The 20691-nt window shown below is 36.8% G+C and overlaps 11 protein-coding genes across 11 annotated transcripts; 6 read left to right on the top strand and 5 right to left on the bottom strand.

The window, feature by feature from the left end:
• Window positions 1-181: 181 nt before the first annotated feature.
• B0P05DRAFT_531976 (uncharacterized protein) lies at window positions 182-703 on the top strand. Its single transcript, XM_051577037.1, has one exon. The coding sequence runs from the start codon at window positions 196-198 to the stop codon at window positions 616-618; it is 423 nt and encodes a 140-aa protein (XP_051437314.1). The 5' UTR covers window positions 182-195; the 3' UTR covers window positions 619-703.
• Window positions 704-724: 21 nt separating this feature from the next.
• Window positions 725-2115, bottom strand: B0P05DRAFT_632310 (uncharacterized protein; the record flags this gene model as incomplete). The annotated part of the gene is made up of 6 exons (XM_051583506.1): window positions 1966-2115; window positions 1768-1912; window positions 1438-1710; window positions 1306-1392; window positions 1157-1265; window positions 725-1107 (listed from the first exon to the last, which is right to left on the bottom strand). Exons 1-6 carry the CDS (start codon window positions 2025-2027, stop codon window positions 725-727), a joined length of 1059 nt encoding a protein of 352 aa, XP_051437313.1. The 5' UTR covers window positions 2028-2115.
• A 46-nt stretch (window positions 2116-2161) lies between these two features.
• Window positions 2162-4203, bottom strand: B0P05DRAFT_465331 (peptidase family M41-domain-containing protein; the record flags this gene model as incomplete). Its single annotated transcript, XM_051574262.1, has 3 exons — window positions 2162-2575; window positions 2626-4002; window positions 4057-4203. 3 exons carry the CDS (start codon window positions 4201-4203, stop codon window positions 2162-2164), a joined length of 1938 nt encoding a protein of 645 aa, XP_051437312.1.
• A 921-nt stretch (window positions 4204-5124) lies between these two features.
• On the top strand, window positions 5125-5745 carry B0P05DRAFT_531967 (uncharacterized protein). The gene has a single exon (XM_051577036.1). The coding sequence runs from the start codon at window positions 5403-5405 to the stop codon at window positions 5616-5618; it is 216 nt and encodes a 71-aa protein (XP_051437311.1). The 5' UTR covers window positions 5125-5402; the 3' UTR covers window positions 5619-5745.
• A 1330-nt stretch (window positions 5746-7075) lies between these two features.
• On the bottom strand, window positions 7076-8058 carry B0P05DRAFT_635414 (uncharacterized protein). Its single transcript, XM_051583592.1, has 2 exons — window positions 7843-8058; window positions 7076-7795 (listed from the first exon to the last, which is right to left on the bottom strand). Exons 1-2 carry the CDS (start codon window positions 7947-7949, stop codon window positions 7189-7191), a joined length of 714 nt encoding a protein of 237 aa, XP_051437310.1. The 5' UTR covers window positions 7950-8058; the 3' UTR covers window positions 7076-7188.
• A 1036-nt stretch (window positions 8059-9094) lies between these two features.
• Window positions 9095-9412, top strand: B0P05DRAFT_531961 (uncharacterized protein). Its single transcript, XM_051577035.1, has one exon. It carries the CDS (start codon window positions 9103-9105, stop codon window positions 9376-9378), a length of 276 nt encoding a protein of 91 aa, XP_051437309.1. The 5' UTR covers window positions 9095-9102; the 3' UTR covers window positions 9379-9412.
• Window positions 9413-9429: 17 nt separating this feature from the next.
• Window positions 9430-12060, top strand: B0P05DRAFT_371250 (P-loop containing nucleoside triphosphate hydrolase protein). Its single transcript, XM_051573662.1, has 5 exons — window positions 9430-9487; window positions 9538-9586; window positions 9636-11855; window positions 11942-11957; window positions 12005-12060. Exons 1-3 carry the CDS (start codon window positions 9448-9450, stop codon window positions 11797-11799), a joined length of 2253 nt encoding a protein of 750 aa, XP_051437308.1. The 5' UTR covers window positions 9430-9447; the 3' UTR covers window positions 11800-11855; window positions 11942-11957; window positions 12005-12060.
• Window positions 12061-12524: 464 nt separating this feature from the next.
• B0P05DRAFT_465434 (uncharacterized protein) lies at window positions 12525-13231 on the top strand (the record flags this gene model as incomplete). The annotated part of the gene is made up of 2 exons (XM_051574269.1): window positions 12525-12572; window positions 12620-13231. Coding segments are annotated over 2 exons (660 nt in total), but the record flags the coding sequence as incomplete, so codon positions are not given.
• Window positions 13232-14000: 769 nt separating this feature from the next.
• B0P05DRAFT_577981 (uncharacterized protein) lies at window positions 14001-15158 on the bottom strand (the record flags this gene model as incomplete). Its single annotated transcript, XM_051581824.1, has 2 exons — window positions 14001-14918; window positions 14976-15158. 2 exons carry the CDS (start codon window positions 15156-15158, stop codon window positions 14001-14003), a joined length of 1101 nt encoding a protein of 366 aa, XP_051437306.1.
• A 772-nt stretch (window positions 15159-15930) lies between these two features.
• On the bottom strand, window positions 15931-16975 carry B0P05DRAFT_465420 (VIT family-domain-containing protein; the record flags this gene model as incomplete). Its single annotated transcript, XM_051574268.1, has 4 exons — window positions 15931-16212; window positions 16260-16447; window positions 16512-16604; window positions 16645-16975. 4 exons carry the CDS (start codon window positions 16973-16975, stop codon window positions 15931-15933), a joined length of 894 nt encoding a protein of 297 aa, XP_051437305.1.
• A 1753-nt stretch (window positions 16976-18728) lies between these two features.
• Window positions 18729-20612, top strand: B0P05DRAFT_465318 (phosphoesterase family-domain-containing protein; the record flags this gene model as incomplete). The annotated part of the gene is made up of 2 exons (XM_051574260.1): window positions 18729-18875; window positions 18933-20612. The coding sequence occupies 2 exons, from the start codon at window positions 18729-18731 to the stop codon at window positions 20610-20612; spliced, it is 1827 nt and encodes a 608-aa protein (XP_051437304.1).
• Between the last annotated feature and the right edge of the window lie 79 nt (window positions 20613-20691).

Here is a 20691-nt window from a genome sequence, read left to right as displayed (position 1 = left end):
AAAAATAGTACATGTTGTGTGATCCATTGGAATTTTCTGTATTTATTGCTAAATGTGTATATATCAGCCCATTGCTATGAAGAGAGAAAGAGAGAGCCTGTCAAATGACGTATTAAAGACAGAAAAAAAAAGGTATAAAAGTAACTGGAATGCCTTGTCTTTTTTTTCTCTACTCTATTCTACTTCTTTCATAAAATGGTTGCTTTTACTCTTTTCAAGTCTGCTTCTCTTTTGGCTTTGGTCTCTTCTTTAGTCTCTGCTGCTCCTTTAGACACCTGTGACTACTTCCGTGTCACCTCTCCTAATACTTATTTCACTACTACCGCTGGTGAATGTCAACAAGTGTCTTATGACTACAGTGGACCTGCTCCTGCTCCTCTTGTCTCTATTGATCTTTATGAATACAGTACTGATAAATTCATCAGTTCTTTGGTTCAAAATGTTACTGGTACTGGTCCTGCTAGTCCTTGGTTCAACATCAACTTGAATGGCTACAATACTACTGCTGATTACTATTTCCTTGTCAGTTATGGTCCTGGTTGTGATGCTATCAAGACACAGAATTTCCATGTTTTGTATAATCCCAACTCTCCTCCCGCTGTTTGCCCTCAACAATAAGAATACCCTTCCCCTTAACTCCTAATTATTTTTTTGTGTGTATAAAATCATTTTGTATAATAACAAATGAATTGTTTTGAAGAAAGTTAAGTGTGCAAATATAAGTTTATTCTTGATGTTTCCATTGATGTATACGCAGCGGAGTCGCCATAGTAAGAGGTTTTTTTGGTTCATTATTATTTACAATATTATTCGCTATAGAGGATAAAGAGGGTAGTCGCTGAAGCGATGGTTGGGTATAATACAAGCGGTTATTAGTATATGGTTTCTCTTCAAATACGATCTTGGTGGGATTGTTAGCAGACGATGTTTGTTTTGGGTCCATCAGGACAAAAGGATAATTAATGGCATGTTCTATCCCGCTTGATTGTCTGAGTACATTTGCAGTAATGCCATTTGCAGATGATGACACTCTAGGTGATCCACCTGTGATCAAGTAATTTTGTGTCTGTACGCCAATGGATCCCTTTTTTAATAGCTTAGAATAATCTAAGTACTCATGAGTCTTCTTTTTTTTTCTATTCAAAATAATACTTACGCAGGCCACATGCATTGCAAAGCGTTCTTGCTCCATCAGGGCCACGTCTCCATTCAGGAGTTTCTGTTGTACTGCAAGAATGACATTTTTGACCTATCATACTTCGTTTCTATGGAGATGGTTATCATCGCTGTTATGGTTATCCTTACATTTCTTCGACGATATTTCGGTCTCAAATGACTATTGTTGTTCTGAATGTTTCTCGCTTGTCGGATGAGTTCGTATTCGGCATGATCCTAAAAAGAGAGTTGAATACAAATTATGCAAACACACAAGCTTACATTCACAACCGTATGGTGCTGGCTTTCCTCATCTAAATCTTCGTCCTCTAGATCATCCTCATCTTCCTCATCTTCCTGATGCACGGTGGAACACAAATGGCGTTTTTTATTATTGGTAGTTGAGTGATCAACGGATTGAATACTCTTGTAGACTATTTTGGCTGATTCTGATAAATTATCAATCACTCTATCTCGCTCATTTTCTGTCATGGACTTGTTCCCAAGCTTTAGTTGACATATGTCTTTGCAGAGTTTTGCACACTGAACAAGCACCTATATACATCAAAGAAAATGAATGAGCACATGGAATGACTATATAGACTCAATTACGTCGGTTATTGATTCAGGATGTTCTATTGTTTTTGTAGCAGTAGTAGCAGCAGTAGGTTCTTGATCATCAGAAAGCAAAAAGTCGATCTTGCGAACTTTAGCTGATGGATGCTTCAATGGTATGTCATTATTGTCTACATGATGACTATTATTGAACGGAATGAGTAAAACATGTTTACTAGATTTTCTATTACTTGCTTTGCAGGTATATGAGATGATGCTGGATTTAAAGTATCAGAACATAATTGAGATACATCCATAATGAACTAGCGAGATTGGGAAATATGAAGGTGGAGAAAAAACGAATGGAAAAGGAAATACACACCAAGTTAAAAGAAGAAAAAAATGAATGTTACACACTCAAGTCCTCTTTTTTTTTTGACATGTACTTTATTTATTTAGGCCTTGAAATAGGCTTACCGGCCAAAACATCGATGATCTCCTGATAGTCCAAGGTTTCATATTCAACTAGAGCATTTGCTAATCTATCTAATTCTTCGCGGTGTTCAACGAGGATATGTTTGGCTCTTTTTTCAGAAGATTCAATTAGGCTCAAGATTTCACTTTCAATCAATTGCTTTGTTTGAGCACTCAGCAATTGCATGTCTTCATCGTCATGGTTGACAGGACCCACTTTTTCACTCATACCATAATAGCGTACCATTCTTTTGGCAACGTCTGTAGCTTTCATGATGTCACTACTGGCGCCACTGGTTACATTATCTTGGCCGAAAATCAGTTCTTCTGCTACTCTGCCTCCCATGCACACATCAATTTGTGCAGTAAACTCTTTTTTAGTAAAAGAATCCTGTGGGGTAAACATGAGTTATCTGAACAGAGAAATATGATATACGTTACCTTGTCCATCTCTGGTAACTGCACAGTCATGCCTAGTGCAGATCCTCGAGGCATAATAGTAGCTTTATGTAAAGGCATAGCACCAGGTGTATAGTAAGCAACAAGAGCATGACCTCCTTCGTGGTATGCAGTCAAACGCTTATTTTCTTCTGTCAGCACAGCGGATTTACGCTCTGCGCCCATAATAATCTTGTCTTTTGAATATTCAAGGTGGCACAAATGAACTTCTTTAGAATTTTCACGACTGGCCTGGATGGCTGCTTGATTGACCAAATTGGCTAAATCTGCACCGCTAAAGCCAGGCGTGCCTCTTGCCACTACACTTACATCAACCTCTTTTGCTACTTGAATCTTCTTCATATGATGCTTCAAGATCTCAATTCTACCACGTACATCGGGTAAGGGCACATTCACAAGTCGGTCAAATCGACCAGGACGCACAAGAGCCTTATCAAGAAGTTCAGGGAAATTAGTAGCAGCAATAAAGATGACGCCTTCTGTTTGTGAGAAACCATCTAGATCAACTAGAAGTTGGTTGAGTGTTTGTTTCATGTATGATTGGTCTTTGGGATTTCTTTTTGAGCCGATGGCATCAATTTCATCTATAAACACAATACTGGGCGCCTTTGCTCTAGCAGCAGCAAACAATTCTCTCACTCTTCGAGCACCAACACCAACATACATTTCATCAAATTCACTGCCACTCATGAAAAAGAAGGGTACATTGGCTTCACCAGCAACAGCTCTGGCCAACATGGTTTTACCTGTACCTGGAGGACCTGTCAATAACACACCCTTGGGTAGCTTGCCACCCAGCTCTGTGAAACGATGAGGGTTCTTTAAGAACTCGACAATTTCTTCTAGTTCTTGCTTTGCTTCATCCACACCTTGTACATCTTCAAACTTAACAGTTGATTGTGTGACAGGCTCGTATTCTGTTTGTGAACTGGTTGTCTTGAGCAATCCAGAGTTTTCAAGTGCCAAGGATAAGATGGTCAAGATACAGAAAGCATAAGTAAGCGTGACACCCACCCATCGAAGTGCTTTCCAAAACATATATTTGCGTGCTTCCTCTACAACCACGTAGATAGGATTTGATTTATTACCAGAACCACCCAAGGAAGACGACGAGATGGCTTGACCGCCCTGTCGACTAGCAATCACTTGTTGAATGATTTCTTTTGTGGCTGCTGGGTTATCAAGTACTTTTCCGCCTGATTCTTCTAATTTCTGCATAATGCGGGGCAAAATGGTTTCTGATTTGCCTGTTTGTGCTAATGCTGCAATGTAGTATTGCCAAGCTTCTTCATTGTGTGTGAAATTACCACGTTCAAATCGATGAATGACAGCTTGTGGATTATTTGATCTTAACCATTCCTAACACACAATAAGACTTTTTTTTTTAAAAAAAAAAAAGAGGCATTCACAAACCTTGTAGAGAAGAGCTTGTTTAGCAACGTCAGTAGGAGAAGCATTCGCTTCTTGTTCTAATTTGTTCAAGCGGCGATGATTGACGAATCGATTTGTGTTGCTGCTTGAGAACAAAGTGCGTGATTGCTTGGATGGTATACGGGCCATAGTGAAGGCTATAGTGGGATGTGTATTCAAGATACGTGTTGCATTTGTAACTGCTCTGTTGAGTTGACCGAGGTTAGCGTTACGTATTGAAGAAGGAAGCTAACAAAAAAAATCATTCAATAAAATTCTAATGAAAAAATTCAACATACGTACAGTATGTTTGTTTAGTCTTATCCACTGTTCATAGTCGTGACACAAGTGTGCTGAAGGAGCTCGTAAATAAGAGTTGCAGTGCTGAAAAAGTCGTGTTGCTTCTACAGTGATATGAAAAAGCTACGTATATATATATGTATATAAAAAGAGGAAGCTTTAAGTATATATGAAACATAACGTGTATGTGCCTAACCCTTTGCGAAAAAGCTCCATATGGACTCATAGCTGGTTAAATAAAAATAAAAAAAGAAAAAGAAAAATGGAAGAAAGGGAGAAAAAAAAAAGCTTTCGCAGCAAAGCAGTTACGTGATTACATCACCCTCTTAGAGATGACGGAGCCTAAAGTCGCGCTTGAAATGCTGTGATAGTCAACTTGTAGCATGAATGATATGTATTCAAAAAGAGAAAGTGTTCAGTCGAGAGCTGAAAGAATGCATTGATTGTAATTGATTATCAGATCGTGACGCATGATGATTTTGAAAAGAGCATAGAAGTGAGTTACTCTTTTTAAAGTAAATCACATGATATCTGAAGCGATTATTATGCAGCTTTTTTATACATGTCCCTTTTTTACTTGAAAATCATGTTGAATTGACGTCATTTTTATAGCAAAACTTGTAAAGTTCCATAGGATAGACAATGCGTTAACTTTACGTCACTTACCAATATGCAAGTCGGAAGTCAAACAGGATGATTTCATAGCTTATTTGGAACGAGTATAAAAAGCGAAACAAAACAGAGGTTATCCATTCATTATATCTCTTTTCTATAATTATATAAACATGTTCTCTTCTGCTATTCGTACCGCTGCTCGTCGTAACATTGCCAACAAGCGTTTTGCTTCCACTGCTTCTGAATCTTCTGCTAACCAACCTGGTCCCAACAACAATGGCCCTATGATCCTTGCTGTCTTGGCTGCCGGTGGTGCTGGTTATTACTTGTACAAGACCTCAATGGGTAAGTAAAGATATGGCAATTTGGGATTTTGTCATTGACTTTTGTGTATAGAAGCTAAGAAGGGCCCTATCCAAAGAAAGGGTGAAGAGATGGATGCTAAATACCAAGAAACAAAGCAAGCCGCCAAGGACAAGTATGAAGAAGGCAAGGATGCTGCTAGTGCCAAGGCTGAAGAAGTGAAGCAAAAGGGTGCTGAAAAATATGAAGCTGCTAAGGATGCCGCTGCTCAAAAGAAGGAAGAAATCCAAAAGAACGTTGGTGAAAAGATCAGCGAAGCTGGTGACAAGGTTCAAAAGAACGCTTAAATTTGCACATAATCTGTAGTTGATAATCTGTACATAATAAATCTCGTTCAATTTTTTTGATAGAAATTATTTATAATTGTATAACTTGTATTAAAAAAACAGCGAGTAGCTTTATAAGAAAGAAACTAGCTGATTAATATTGACACAATTGTATTCACTTGTTTGGAAAAAAAAAAAAACGGAGATTATGTTGAATTGACTTTGTTTGATATGTTTATTTTTTATCAAAATTCGCGATTTTTAATAAAAAGCATTCAAAAATTATGTAAAAAAGTGGAGCAGCAAGGATTTTGTGCTGACAGAATTAAAACATGTAGAAAAGCTTCATCTGATGGTGGAAAAAAGATGGTGGGTTCACTATCCAGATTTTGAGCAATTTAATAGAGATGTTTTTACTATTTCTGGGCTATAGCATACACTTTTTATAGTGATTTTGCAAATCCGACACTTTCTACGTATTTTTTAGCCTTAGACAAACATTTCTTTCTAATATATATCATATAAAAAAGTTTCTCTATCACTCTCAAATTGCAATTTTGTGAAAATTGAGAAAATCCTCGAGGAGTAGTAAGGGTACTTCTTGATCATTTTAAAAATTAACATGTTTTTGCATAGATACGTTCTTTTAGGACCATTTTCACGTGGAGCACCTGAAAAAGGCGCATAAGAGGCATTTTCGAGGCATTTATGTACGAGAATTTATTTGATTTAGAGCTTTCATGAATAAAACGCAGCGCATTGGTAAAAAAAAAAATACAAGAGCATTTTATTGGTTCCAATAAAAGAGAGGGGAGCAAGTATTAAAGTGGGCGTTTTCAAGTCCAAGATAACAAGGAGCACTTTTCTTGGTTGAGACGTGTAACTTTATTACGTAAATTAATATGTAGACATGATCAACATATATCTGGTTGTTTGGAGCACATTTAATTTATAAACATGCTAAAGATAGATGACGCACCGTAATTAGAAATCTCTACAACCCTCGGCAATGATATTTTATATTGACGCGTAACAATGATTCATATGGGCACACAAAAAAAAAAAAAAAAAAAAAAAAAAAAAAAAAAAAAAACAATCGCTTATGTTCTGTAGTACTTTGCAAAGACGTATTTGATACATAAAGTATAAACTGCCCATAAAATAAATTTGATCTCCCTTTCTCTTTCTTCTCCTTTACGAAACGATTTACATGCATTGAAACAAGCATCGATCTCTATAAAAAAAAAAAAGAAAATGCCATTGTTTTCGCTGTTGTAACACAATATCGCTTGACCTTTTCTTTATTTTGTTATCAATAACATCAAATAAAACGTATGACAATTAGGGTCATTGTCAAAGAATGTCTCCCGTGAACAAGGTAGCTGCGCAATCTGAAAACATATTACTTTAAAAAAATTGACAGGCGGAGTGTCTTCCCCTTTCCTTTTTTTTCTTCTGCAGAGAAAAAAAAAGATCGACAGGCATGTTAATCAAATGGTTTTTTTATTACTAGAAGGGAATATTACAGAGTCTTTAATTTTCTTTTTCTTTTTTTAAGGATAAATGGGGGGTATCATTTTTCTTTAAAAGCTCAGTATCGAATTGAGGCATTATTGGACGAAGAATTCAGTTGTTTTCTTGTTGATGCAAGTGGCGAGACAATCATTTCCGTCTCAGGATTGACATTACCCATATAATCTCGAGGGGTATTTTGTTGAAAATCGCTACTTGGGCTATCGGCGTCGTCGGGTGTTTGATTGTCAGGTGTGATCACTAATGTGTTTATTTTATTGTCAAACATATTCGTTTCTTCAGCAGGTGTTAACATGGGCGTAGAAGGGCTTTGATGAGTCGTATTGTTAGCTAGACTCTGAGCCAGCAGAGCTTCATTCACGTTCAATAAAGATTGCAAATATTCAGGCGAAGGACCTGTTGTTTGTGAGAGAATATTGGTGAATAATGGCTGATGAGACAGGGTTAATAAGTCAGATTTGGGTGAGTTGCAATGGCTGATATCATCCTTGCTACTAGTGGTATCTGGTATCGATGGTGAGATAGTTGCATCAAGCACAGTCTCATTAGTGAGTTCACTAAGAGATGTTTCTGTCACTGTTGTACTAGGTGTATTGGTTGTATCAGAAGATACTGAATCGACAGTAGGAAGATCTAAAGATCCTAGCCAGCCTATGCCTGCACCACTATAATATGTATGAGTATTTGCCCTGAAAAATATATGGTTATGTACCTCTCTTCCCACTCTTGTCCCATTTTTTGCATGACCAGTTCAAGCTGTTCACGTTGACGTTCTAAGTCTTGTAAATTTTTATCGTATTCAATTAATGTTTTATCCATTGTCAAGTAAAGAAAAAAAAGAATGAGGAAAGAGAAAGAGAAAGAAAAAAAGGGGGGAGAAGGAAAAAGGGAGGATTTTAAAATTATAAAAAAATTTACAACAAATATTATTAAGCGGTGTTTATATGATAAAAAAAACCTTTTTTCTTTCTCTTTTTTTGTAAACATTTATCAAACACAAGCAATTAAAGATATATTTATTACACTCCTTTACAAAATAAAAAAAAAAAAAGAAAAAGAAACTCCTACTTTTTCCTTTTAAATGCAGTGATCGAGGTTATTGGTTCTGTATGTAAAGTTTCTTTGGAAAAAAATTTATTGCTCTTTAGAGATTTAAGACTCAATTTAACACAATGTATTACCGAGTACTGGCGGAAAAAAAAAGTGGGTCCCGGAAGAACCCAAATTCAGTATCGGTTGTTCAACGCATCGAATCTGAATAGTATAGAGAGAAGCATAAAGATTAAATTAATTGATCTATAGGTATATTCTGTTGAATTAGAATATAGTCTTACTGTTGATAAATGACTTGACAGTTTAGCATCTCTGCATGTGTTTCTTTAATCCTATTGGTTTTCCAGACGCATGAACTTTCCAATGTGAAAGCGTTTCATTTTCCAACTTTCTGGTATACATCTATTTTGATGTGTTGATTTTACAGTTTTACTATTCATGTATATATATATATATCTGTGTGTGTGTATGCATTTAAAATAATAAGGCGACATAACATGGTTTTACATTAATTTACTGGCATCATATTGAACATGGAGTGGCGTGTGTTTATTAACTATTCTTTGACACTCTTTTTCTCAGGACCAATAAAGAGCCACAAGGGTATTAGATCCATAGTTTCAGTTTAAACCCTGTTTTTTATTCTCTACTTCTTGTTATATAAAGAAGTACAAGAGACAACTGATCCAAATACAAAAAAAAAAATTAACTAGGCGCATTTACAGTTAAGAAAACAAAAGAGTCAGGCGATACTTCTTTAGCATTATTTGACTGCTTTTGAAAGCTTATTATTTTTGCATAAATTCCCATCCTCTAAAACATCACAAGATTTATGTGAAAATAAACAAAAGTGTCTATATAAACCCATTCACTTCTTTGTAATTTTTTTTATATCATATTTCTCACATAACAAAAAAAAATGCCTATGGTTAAGCGCCTTGAAGATGTTCACCAAGAATTGATGGAAATTGCCAAAGAATCCAATCGTCTCTCTTATACCAAATACTCTCTGGACGATGTTGAAAAGCTACAAGACAGACTTCGTAAAATTGATTCTCAATATAATGAAGGCGCATTTAGAAATACAGAAATGAACTCTGTCATTTATGAAGAAGAAGGACAGGCTCAAGTTTCTGATGAATTAGAAAAAGTACATCGCACTTTACACTGTATGCTTTCCCGTATTGACAATTAATCACTGTAAATAAAATCGCGCTTAAAAAAAGTCCTTTTCTCTCTCCTTTTTTGTTTTCTTATTTGCATTATGAGTCAGTGGCGAAATCAAAAACTAGTAGAATCCTTTGGTATTTGCTTTGTATGATTTCTATGCGTGCATATTTAAACCGTCTTGTAGACAGCGACGAGTGGAACAAACCTGTCAAATCAGATCCCAATGATCAAAGGCAAGACATAGTGCTCTTGTTTTTTTTTTCTTTATTAATTCTATCTTAGATGGAATACACAAGTAGAAAGAGCAGGTGGTTGGGGAAATCGTACACATAAAATGAATGATTTCGAGACTCGAAAAACGCGTGGAAGAGGTGGTTATCAGTCAGGCAGAGGTCATGGATGTGGAGGACACCAACAACAGAGACAAAACACTAGTTGGCATCAACAAAAGTCACTGAATGCTACTTGGGGGAATCAACTGCAATCCAGTACTAGTGATTGGAGTAATGCAGCCAATGCTTGGGATCAAAAGCCTCAGAAGGTAGAGAACAGTGCCAAACCAAATGGCTGGAGTACAGTTGCCTCAACTAAACCCAATGCTTGGAACCAAAAGCCTGAGATCAAGCAAAAGAATGAAGCGGCATCTAATTATCGGAACATTGCTTCCTCATCAACAAATGACTGGAATACTGCTTGCTCATCAACAAATGATTGGCATCAAGAGTCAAAGACAGAACAAAAGAATGATGGCTGGAACACTACGACTTCCAATGCCTGGGATCAAAACTCAAAGACAAAACCATCAGTCAACACTTGGCAGCAGCAAGAGCCTAAAAAAGAACCAGCTTCTGAAGGCTGGGACGCACCTGCTAAAGCAAGTAAAGTAGGTGAATGGGGCACAGTCACATTAGAGAACTTGGGTTGGAATGAATCTGGCAAACGACCCAAAGACACCAAAGAAGCTGGCAGAGGTATTTGGAAAGATGGCAAGCATGAACTTGGTGAAGAATATGAAGAAATAAAACTCAAGCTATTTGGTACAGCCACAAATACAGAAACTATTCACTCTGGTATCAATTTTGATAAATATGACAACATCCCTGTTGAGGTTGTTGGCCATGATCCTTCAGACGCTTTGACTACGTTTGAAGATACACAACTAGATAACCATTTACGTACCAATATCCAATTAGCTCGTTACAAAGTTCCCACACCCGTTCAAAAGCATTCTGTGCCTATTGTTCTGAAAGGAAACGACTTGATGGCTTGTGCTCAAACAGGTTCTGGTAAGACAGCCGGGTTCTTGTTTCCTATTTTATCAGCCATGTTTTCTCGTGGTCCTAAGCCAGATCCTCAAGAACCTCCTATTAAAAAAGGTTACCAGAGTTACAGAAAATCCTATCCTCAAGCATTGATTCTTGTTCCTACTCGAGAACTCGCTTCTCAGATCTTTAATGAGGCTAGAAAATTCTGCTATCGTTCCTATGTTCGTCCTTGTGTAGCCTATGGTGGTGCAGATATTCAACAACAGCTGCGTTTGATTGATCGTGGCTGTCACCTGTTGGTTGCTACACCTGGTCGATTGGTAGATATTCTAGAACGTCGCCGAGTGTCTTTCCAAAATATTCAATACTTGGTCTTGGATGAAGCAGATCGTATGCTTGACATGGGTTTTGAACCTCAAGTCAGACGTATCGTCGAGGGTGAAGATATGCCATCTCCTGCTGATCGTCAAACACTCATGTTCTCTGCTACATTCCCTGAAAATATTCAAGCCCTTGCTCGTGACTTTATGAAAGAATACGTGTTCTTGTCTGTGGGTCGTGTTGGTGCTACATCAGAAAATATTACTCAAAACATTGTGTTGCTTAGAGAAGATGAAAAGCGCGCAAGACTAATTCAAGTGCTTGAAGAGCACAAAGACGAAAGTGGCTTGACGTTGATCTTTACAGAGACAAAACGCATGGCAGATACTGTATGTGACTTTTTAAATGAAAACAACCATGCTGCTACAGCTATTCATGGTGACCGTGTACAAAGTGAGCGTGAAGCTGCTCTTGATATGTTTAGGAAAGGAACAACACCTATCATGGTTGCCACAGCTGTTGCTGCCCGAGGTCTTGATATTCCTAATGTAAAGCATGTTATTTCGTATGATTTACCTAGCGACATTGATGACTATGTTCATCGTATTGGTCGTACAGGACGTGCGGGTAACACAGGTATTGCTACTGCATTTTTCACCCATGGTAACCGATTCCTTTCAAGTGAATTAGTCAAATTACTGCAAGGTGCTAGTCAACAAGTTCCTGGCTGGTTACAATCCAAAGCAGATGATCCTGAAAATTCTCCTTCAAATGCATCGCCTGCTCCTAACAGAAGAAACAGACGCCCTAACCGTGATGACAATATTGGCCCTCGTGTAAGTTCTTTTAAAAGCTCGTAAAGTTACGTTTGTATATATATATCACAAATAAAATGTTTGACTCTAAAATAATTCCCGTAAGAAAGGAAGTTTTTTTTTTATGTTTATATATGAAGAATGTATAATCTAAAGCTTTTTATCTCGTTTCTATAACAACATGAAGTATTGCAAACGATTAGGTAGATAAAGCACAATGTGTGAAACATAAATTCATTGCTTTAAGCAGGCATCTTCTCTTTTATTTTATTGCAGGCAGTCACTGCTCAAGCTCCTCATACAAGCACTAGGACAGTAACAGTCTCGGATGCTATTGAGACGCCTTTACCACTTTCTGCATTAGCAAGTATTATCTTCAAAGATGAACTTAAAGAAGGCGATGTTATTCAAGTAGAAAAGAAGCAAGTAAATATTCAAGCAATACCCAATCGTGTTGAAGACATGGAAGAAGATATGCCACTATCTCCTCCACCTCCACAACAAGAAGAAGAAGAGGAACCACCACAGGAAGAAGAACAAGAAGAAGCCGATACAGCTGAACAAGGTTTAGAAGAACAAGAAGAAATTGAACAAAGACCAGACCGAAACACAGAGTTTCCTATAAACCATGGTCCACCAACAGACATGAACGCTAATAATGCGATTGAAGCTCAAAATGGTAAGTTATAAAAATACGCTTTTGATCGGAAATTAATGTGTATAAAGCTACTTTGACTGCTGCTTCTCATGAAGAGAATAGTTCGGCTCAATCTCAAATTACTGGATGCAAAACACAAGGACAAATTGCTTTAACTTATGTAAGCGTTCTCTTATTCTAATTTGCATAAGCTTATAGTCATAATAGAGTGAAGGACCGAGTGATGTTAGTGCTAAAATTGCTCGTCAATTAAACAAGGCGGATGCTCGTGCCAATTTCTTTGTGAATGCTACATGGCTTTACACTCAACAATATGCAATGGTCCTTCAAAACATCTACAATGCTGGCCACTTTATTGGTATGACGTATCGCGTTCCTGGTGATAATCCCTCTGCTTTATCTGATGAAGAACTCCGTAACGATATCTTAAATAATGCTCATACTGTTGAAAGTGTCATTCAGGTAGCGCCCAAATACGTGCGTCTTCATTATACTGAAGAAAAAGATGTACGTACCGAGAACATGTTGAGAGAGCTTGGGTTTGTTATTGTCAACTATAATCTGGATAGTCTTGATTACCTCAAGAAGGATGCTACAGGGCCCAATTCCATTCAACAAGTCTATTCAGACACATTTAAGAAATACAAGGATACATACGATGCCAAGGGCTCATTTATCTCAATTCAATACGACTTGCCCTTTACAGGGTCATTGGATGCTGTACCTCATATCATCAATACGATTGCTGAAGAAGGCTACAGTATGGTTCGAATGGATGGCTGCTTAAACGATCCTACTCCCTACAAGAAATGTAAGTAGATTTGAAAGATACAAAAGAAGTCTGATGTTGCTGTATAGCTGCCAGTAGCACTGAATATGTGCATGATAAATTCTCATTAAACCAAGCTGGATATCGCCAAGGACAAAAAGCTGTAATCATTGACAGTTCTCCCAAACCAAAAGATGAACAAGAAAATGCTGATGGAGAACTTGTTGACATGCTCAAGAAGCAAGGATTAGAAAGTAGCGCTCATAGTCAATACACAGCATCCTTCTTGTTTGTTGCTGTTACTGTGAGCATAATTTTCAACTTATAATTAATTCTTTTTTTTTTATTATACATTCCTTTGTTTCTATTTTCTTGTTGTCATGGCTGCCGAGACGTATAAAACATCTGTAGACTTTTATCGCTTTTTCTGTATTATCTTGATTTCTTTGGACCAATTGATTATGTTTACAAAAGAATCTCGTGTCTTTAATTTTAGGGAGGCTTGCTAAAACAATAAGGGCATCTACTGTTTAATTGATATGGCAAAATGATATTTTGTCTACGTTATGGAACCTTAATAATATACCCAGCAATGTTAATCAGTACATAAATAACGCGTACAATAGGATTATGATTAAAAGTCATATCAATGTGACAAAAAGTAAATGCCACCCAAAGTGTGTCTGTTTGTTTATAATCGTATTACGAAAAAAAAAAAGGGAATATCAAAAAATCTTTACAAGTAATAATTAAAAGGTGTTTTTTTTTCTATGTGTTAAAAAAAAGGAATAAGAGGTATAAATAGATATAGTACACATATTAGGACAATAATAGTAAAATAAACAAGAAAGTCAATGATAAAAACCAGCTTTTATCATGACCAAGAGATACACTAGACGATGTAGCGTTAGCTGTATTGGTAGCAGCATTTGTTGGTGTACAAGCAGGTCCGCTCGTATCTACAGAAAGAGCAGGGGAAGGATTCGAATTGGTTCCTACTAAGCCATCACTAGGATTCCAATAAGACAAAGAAGGTCTAGATGCAGTCATGTTGTAGTTTGAATGAACAGCATAACCAAGCTGGGTAAGCACTTTTAACAGCTTTGGGCCAAAAGGACCACCAGAGTACATCTTGTTGAGTTGCTCCAAGTTTACACCAGTATTGGCTGTGTAGACCATAAGGTATTCTATTGTATTCAAGTAATTTGATTGACTGACGTGACACAATGACGATCCTGCTGAAAATGGGTTTAAAGATGTTTCAAGGTACAGCACCGGCTCATTGTTGACGACTGCCAAGACATCGAGGTTGGTCACCGACTTTGTGTAAGCTTGTGATGCAACTGTATATTCGTCAGATTTGTACCATGCATTAGCAAAATCGACCATGCTTCTGAAAGTTGTATTCGAGTTGGCGAAATGATTGAGTGAGCGTGTCAAATCCGAAAAAGGCTTGAACGTATTGCTATCGACATAATTAAGGAGCTTGTCAAATGGGAATTCAACAAAGCCCCAAAATGGTTGATTGTTATTATAGTCAGACATGATCTTGTTATTGTTAATTGTAGAGAGAGAAATGGGAGTAATAAAGCGATTCAAACTGTCTGGAAATAAAGGAGACAGACATGTATAGAGTTCATCTGACCAAGCGGTCATAAACCCAAGGCCATGCATTAGTTCGTGCACAACATTGCGTAGAAAGTCAGTCTGACTGCTTTTGATATCATCAGAAGTATTCTATGACATTTTAGTAAAAAAAAAAGGATAATCTACATAGAAAAGATGTATATTTACCACAAAATACCAGCTGATTTCATTGTTGAACTCTGCATTGATATCATATTGTACCCAGTTTGGCTTGACGGCTAGATCTGTAAACTGCTTCAATAGTGCCTGAGGGTACATGCGTGTCATATTATCGGTTGAGTCTACCATGATATAAGAGAGTGTTGGGTAAGCCTGACCAATGGAAGTCATAGTACTATCGTGGTTACAATCGTTATGTTCTTGGCAAAAGCTGACAAAAGATGCATTGATATATAAAGGCGCTTCAAATTCAAACACAGAAGTGATAATGTCAATTGCTTTGTCAAAGGTTGCTCGCACTCCAGCACAGTCAGAGTCGCTTGCTTTACAGTTCAAATCGTAATAAATGGCATTTTGATTGATAGTAATCGATGTCGAATTAGTCAGTGTGGCTACTGAAATCGGTCGACTTCTCGAACCTAAACAAGTCTGCAATGAGCTATTGTGAGGGTCCGAGTCATGTTGGACACAATATAGCTTTCTACAAAAAGCGCTGAGAAAAAGTTGTGAAAATATGCCAAAAAACAACAGTTGTCTCCAGGTGCATATGTGTAGCATGAAGTTTAAAGAAAAGTAATAACAGAAGAAAAAAAAAAAAAAGAAAGAAAGAGACAAGACAAAAATTAAATAAGCCCTTATTCCATTAGTTACGTTACACCAATTCAATCCCAGTTTATTCTGAACAAGCAATGCGCGCAACTATAAAAAAAATTAGTGGCTGCCAAGACTTTTTTTAAGTTCTTAAACATAACAAAGAAAACACAAAAATAAACAACAGGAAGTTAAATACAGAAAGATAAACAAAACAACCAAGACTAAAAAAACAAATAATGTGTTAAGCAGCAAAAAAAAAAAAAAAAAATTAATTAAATAAAGAAAAAATGACAATACAATGATAGCTAAAAATAATGCGGATGTTCAAACTATTATTACAATAAAAAAATTAACTTTTTGCCATGCTCTCATTTGAGTAATTGACAAATGCCACAATACCGTAGCTGGATGCTGCTGCAACTGCCCCTATAAGCAGCGTCTGAATAGCCCCAATGAGTGCTTGTTTGGGCCTTAAATAAATACTTTTTAGATAGCCAAAGCAGAATAATGTAAGAGAAGTAACAAAGCAAGATGTATACAATGCATTCACCGTATTGCTGATAAATAAATAAGGAAGTAGAGGAATCACACCGCCAAGCAAATAAGACAGACCAATAGTTAAAGCAGAGATCTGCAAATCATTAGTCATCTAAACAACCTAACAAAGCTTATACGTACCCAACTTCGATTAGGATCAGGCAGTTCGAGGTTTAGTTCAAATCGCATCATAAAATCAACAAACTTTTCTGTATTTTGTCTAAAGCGTACCATCATGGGTTCCATAGATTCGCGGTCTAAGCCATAAGGTTCAAATAACTCTATGATTTCCTCTTCTTCTTCCTTAGGATATAATTCGACTTCTCGTGCTACGATCATTAAATACCAAAATAAGAAAAAAATAACTTAAAAAGGCCAAGTTGTTTGTATTACCTTCTCTCTCACGCTCTGTATGATAATGATCAGCCTCAGATTTTGCTGCTAAATAACCACCAAGTCCCATAGATATAGCACCAGAAACCAGCTCTGATATCATTAGTCATGGCATAATAAAAATATGATTTACCTGCTAAACCACCATATATCACAATGCGACTATCACCTAGACTCGAGAGACCAGCTGCAAGAGCAAAAGGAACAGTCAAACCATCTGATAAACCTAGAATACAGTCTCGGACAAGTTCAGGCCGATCAAAATGTTCTTCAACATGCTCTTTGACACCCTTTAATAGTGTTCTATGAGGTATTCTTTCTCGAATGCCATCATCATCGGTAGAATTAGAAGAAGACGATGTGCCACTGCTCAACATGAACTCTTCATCATATCTGGACTTTTCATCTGACGCGTTATGTTTGGGCAACAAATGGTATTCTTGTTCTTTAAAAGTGGGAAGCATTGTGAAAAAGTAAATTAAGAAAAGAAAAGAAAAAAGTAAGAAATCACAAATTTATAACATATTCTATACAGTCTGTAGCATAAAAAGGGTGCCAAATCAGAGCCCTTCATTGATGTGCATGAGCGTCTATAGACAGAAATTTCTTATTTAGAGATAACGATTGATTAATGCGTTTTTACCAAATCAGAATTCCTTATATTGCCCATGCGTTACACAAAGTCAGGTTCAACTTGAATTCTATCAAACAGAATAAAACCATTCACCACACGTGTGTAAGTCTGTTTGAAAAATATACATTTAAAGAGAAAATATACGTTTTTGATAGTCGAAAGACTTGGAATTGGGATATATGTATTTGATAGTTTGTTTATATTAAGTCTATGACATAAAAGGCATATATGCAATTATCGTCATTTTGCCTTTGTATACACATCACTTAATTGTCTGCTAGTCATGCTATATACTTGTACTTAAGATATTAGTGCACTAGTCTAATTGGTAAACAAAGTATGAATATAAGCAACATTCTGTTTAAGCGGCAATTTTTGATTTATATAGAGATGCTATTAATGACAATTAGTAATCGGAAGAGAAGACATACTCTTGTTTGAAGCAATTGAAGCACTATGGTACTCAAAAAGATGTAGATGGGGAAGTATATGCCGCCCCAAGATCTTGTAAGACTCAATCTTTAGTCTTGTCTTGCCAAAATGCTGACTTGACAAATCAATATATTCCTTAATGACCATGCGTTACACAGTCTAAGTTCTCCCCTGGGCTCTTCATACCATGATGATTGTCATACACAAAACCACTCAAATCCGATCGTATAAAGAAACCAATTTTTGTTCAATACGAGCTAGCAAAAATGTGTATGTAGTATGCGGTCTAGTTTGGTGATATTTATTTCAAGCGAAACAAAAGCGAAGAGTTAAAAAAGAGAGAGAGAATACAACAATTCTATGATAAAGCTATAGTTACACCATTAGTGAACAAAAATGTATTAATGTTGCTCGGATGAAAATACTATAGATAGTAAGATTATGTCTAGAATACAACAAAACGCATAGTTCAAATAACGCTTTATCCGTTTGTTTTTTATTTTTTGAGCTAGAGAATCATTCATTAACACCCACTGACCTGTTACATTCATATATACTTGAGTCTTTTTTTTTTTTTTTTTTTTTTTTTTTTTTTTTTGGTAATCTTTGTATTGTCATGACTAAGTCAAATGGCATAACAGTCTATCCATGGCGTCATCATTAATAAATGAAAAAAAAAATGTTGCTACAGTAAGACGACATTATAGTTTCTGTAAAACATTACTTGATTTCTCTCTTCGATAGATTAAACCAAGTTAGTATTCGACTAGAAACATAACCAAAGAGACATTATACTAGCTTGTGATTCCTATGCAGGTCAATTGAAAACAAAAAAGAGTTACTGCTTAAATACAGGGAAAGAAACCATTTATCAAAACGAGACATATTTAAACATTTAATGCTTACTAGACAAAAATGCTACAAAGAGCCAATCATTGTATAGCATCATTGACATGCATTGACACTTGATACAAATAGTATTCACTCAATTGAGAGCTATTATGCAGAAATGAACTGTATTCCTACACTATTCAATCATAATTCATTAAACATCCATGATGTTGAACCATTTATATTGTAAAGTTAAAATGGACAAGTATAAATACAAGGATGAAGAACAGAATGCAAATCCAATTCAACCTATTTCTCTAATGCATCTTGCTTCAATTACTGGCGCTGCTATCTTGTTGATGGCTTCATTCATTGAAGCTGCACCTGCTTTATCAAAGGCTACTGATTCCAAAGTCACTCGCATTCCCGGTCTTGAAAAGATTAAGCATGTTGTTTATTTCATGCAGGTATAAAGCGCAAATGTATACATGTGTATACATGTCAATTAATCACCGTTTCTATAGGAAAATCGTTCTTTTGACAACTATTATGGTACCATGTCAGGTGTTCGTGGTTTTACTGATCCTAACATCGGTATACAGTCTAATGGTTTGAATCTACTGTATCAACCTTGTTCCAAAAGCACTGATATTAAGAATGGCACCAAGTATCTCTTACCTTTTCAATTTAAAGGAAAGCGAGCAGGTTGTACTGCTGGTGGCTCTAATGGCTGGACTGCTAACCACAATGCATTGAACAATGGTAAAAACAACAACTGGCCAGATGGTAACTCCCCCAATTCTATGGGCTACTTGAACCGAACTCAAATTCCATTCCTTTACAGCCTTGCTGATGAATTCACTATTGCTGATATGTATTTCCAATCTGTGATTGGTTCTACTGATCCTAATCGTGCTGTCTGGGTGTCTGGTACTAATCATGGTCCTCCCAATAACTTTGTGATGGAAGACAATTCTCAAAATATACGCTATGAATGGCAAACCTATCCCGAGGTCTTGACTGCAGCTAACGTAACATGGCAGGTGTATCAAGACAAAGACAATTTTGATGACAATGCTTTGGCTTGGTTCAAGTACTGGAGAGATCTTCCTGACGGCCCAGAAAAAACCAAAGGTCTTGGATTTTTAGGTCTTGATGCGTTTTACAAAGCTGCCAAGGAAGGTACTCTTCCACAATTCAGTATCATTGTTGGCCCGAGAGAACTCTCTGAACATCCTACCAATACTCCTTTGGCTGGTTCCTGGCTTCAACAACAAGTAGTGAATGCTGTCACTCACGGTGCTAACTGGAAAGAAACTGCTCTCTTTATCAACTATGATGAATCTGGAGGTTACTTTGACCATGTCATTCCACCACAAGCCCCTGCCAATGAATGGGTAACAGACAAGTTTGTAGGCGGAAAGGTGCCTATTGGTTTTGGTCCTCGTGTTCCTATGGTTATTATCTCCCCTTATACTCGTGGTGGTAACGTATTTAGTGAAACGTCAGATCATACATCTACACTAAAGTTTATGGAAGAATGGGTCGGCAAAAACGGCAATGGTCAATATATTGCTCCTGCCAATAATATTTCGCCTTGGGCTCGCAAGACAGCATCTAACCTTATCAATGCTTTTGACTTTGACAATCCTGACTTCTCTATTCCTGAATTCGCTCCTGTCCAAAAGCCTGCTCAAATCCTTGGTGTCTGGGATTCGACTGAGATGTGTGAAGCACTTATTCTTGAGCCCAAGACAACCCCTCCTTATGGTAAACAAGTCTATCCTGTTGTCGAAGCTGGTTCTCGTCGAATTCGTGGTGCTGTTACTGAGGGTCGTAAATTAGCATTCAAGACAATAGACGGTCAAGTCATTCAGTTCTCTTCTACTGCTAAACAACTCAAGGCTGTTCAGACAAAGAACACTTTTGCAAAAGAATCTCTTTTCAAGTTGCTTCCAACCGGCGACAGCAGCCAATTCAAGGTTCAAAGCGTTGCTGATCCCAACACTTGCCTCAACATTTGGGGTAACGGCCTTGAGTTAGGTGAATGTAAAGGCACTGTTTGGTACTTTGAACAACATGGAAGTCATCATCATATTCGCGAGGCCGGTAGTGATGGTTATCTTTCTGTTAGTGCCTCAGGAACAGTTTCTCTAGAGAAAGATCATCAAACACATTATGAAATTTATTCTGTTACTGAATAATAATTTGAATTATATTGAATAAAGATAAATACATTTTTAATCAGAGGGCAACTGTTCTTTTTTCCAAACTTTAGTAGAG

The sequence above is a fragment of the Gilbertella persicaria genome, assembly GCF_025201335.1.
Source record: "Gilbertella persicaria strain CBS 190.32 chromosome Unknown B0P05scaffold_9, whole genome shotgun sequence".
NCBI lineage: Eukaryota > Fungi > Mucoromycota > Mucoromycetes > Mucorales > Choanephoraceae > Gilbertella > Gilbertella persicaria.
Note: the sequence above shows the minus strand (reverse complement) of the source record. Positions and strands in the feature narration are given on the sequence as shown.

Bases quoted from the DNA above. Each gene is read 5' to 3' on its own strand.
- B0P05DRAFT_531976 (XM_051577037.1), top strand. From the start codon at position 196: ATGGTTGCTTTTACTCTTTTCAAGTCTGCTTCTCTTTTGGCTTTGGTC.
- B0P05DRAFT_531967 (XM_051577036.1), top strand. From the start codon at position 5,403: ATGGATGCTAAATACCAAGAAACAAAGCAAGCCGCCAAGGACAAGTAT.
- B0P05DRAFT_635414 (XM_051583592.1), bottom strand. From the start codon at position 7,949: ATGGATAAAACATTAATTGAATACGATAAAAATTTACAAGACTTAGAA. The intron at 7,796-7,842 runs GTACATAACCAT...TACATATTATAG, and splicing joins GGACAAGAGTGGGAAGAGAG to TGGTGCAGGCATAGGCTGGC.
- B0P05DRAFT_531961 (XM_051577035.1), top strand. From the start codon at position 9,103: ATGCCTATGGTTAAGCGCCTTGAAGATGTTCACCAAGAATTGATGGAA.
- B0P05DRAFT_371250 (XM_051573662.1), top strand. From the start codon at position 9,448: ATGAGTCAGTGGCGAAATCAAAAACTAGTAGAATCCTTTG. The intron at 9,488-9,537 runs GTATTTGCTTTG...ACCGTCTTGTAG, and splicing joins AAAACTAGTAGAATCCTTTG to ACAGCGACGAGTGGAACAAA. The intron at 9,587-9,635 runs GCAAGACATAGT...ATTCTATCTTAG, and splicing joins TCAGATCCCAATGATCAAAG to ATGGAATACACAAGTAGAAA.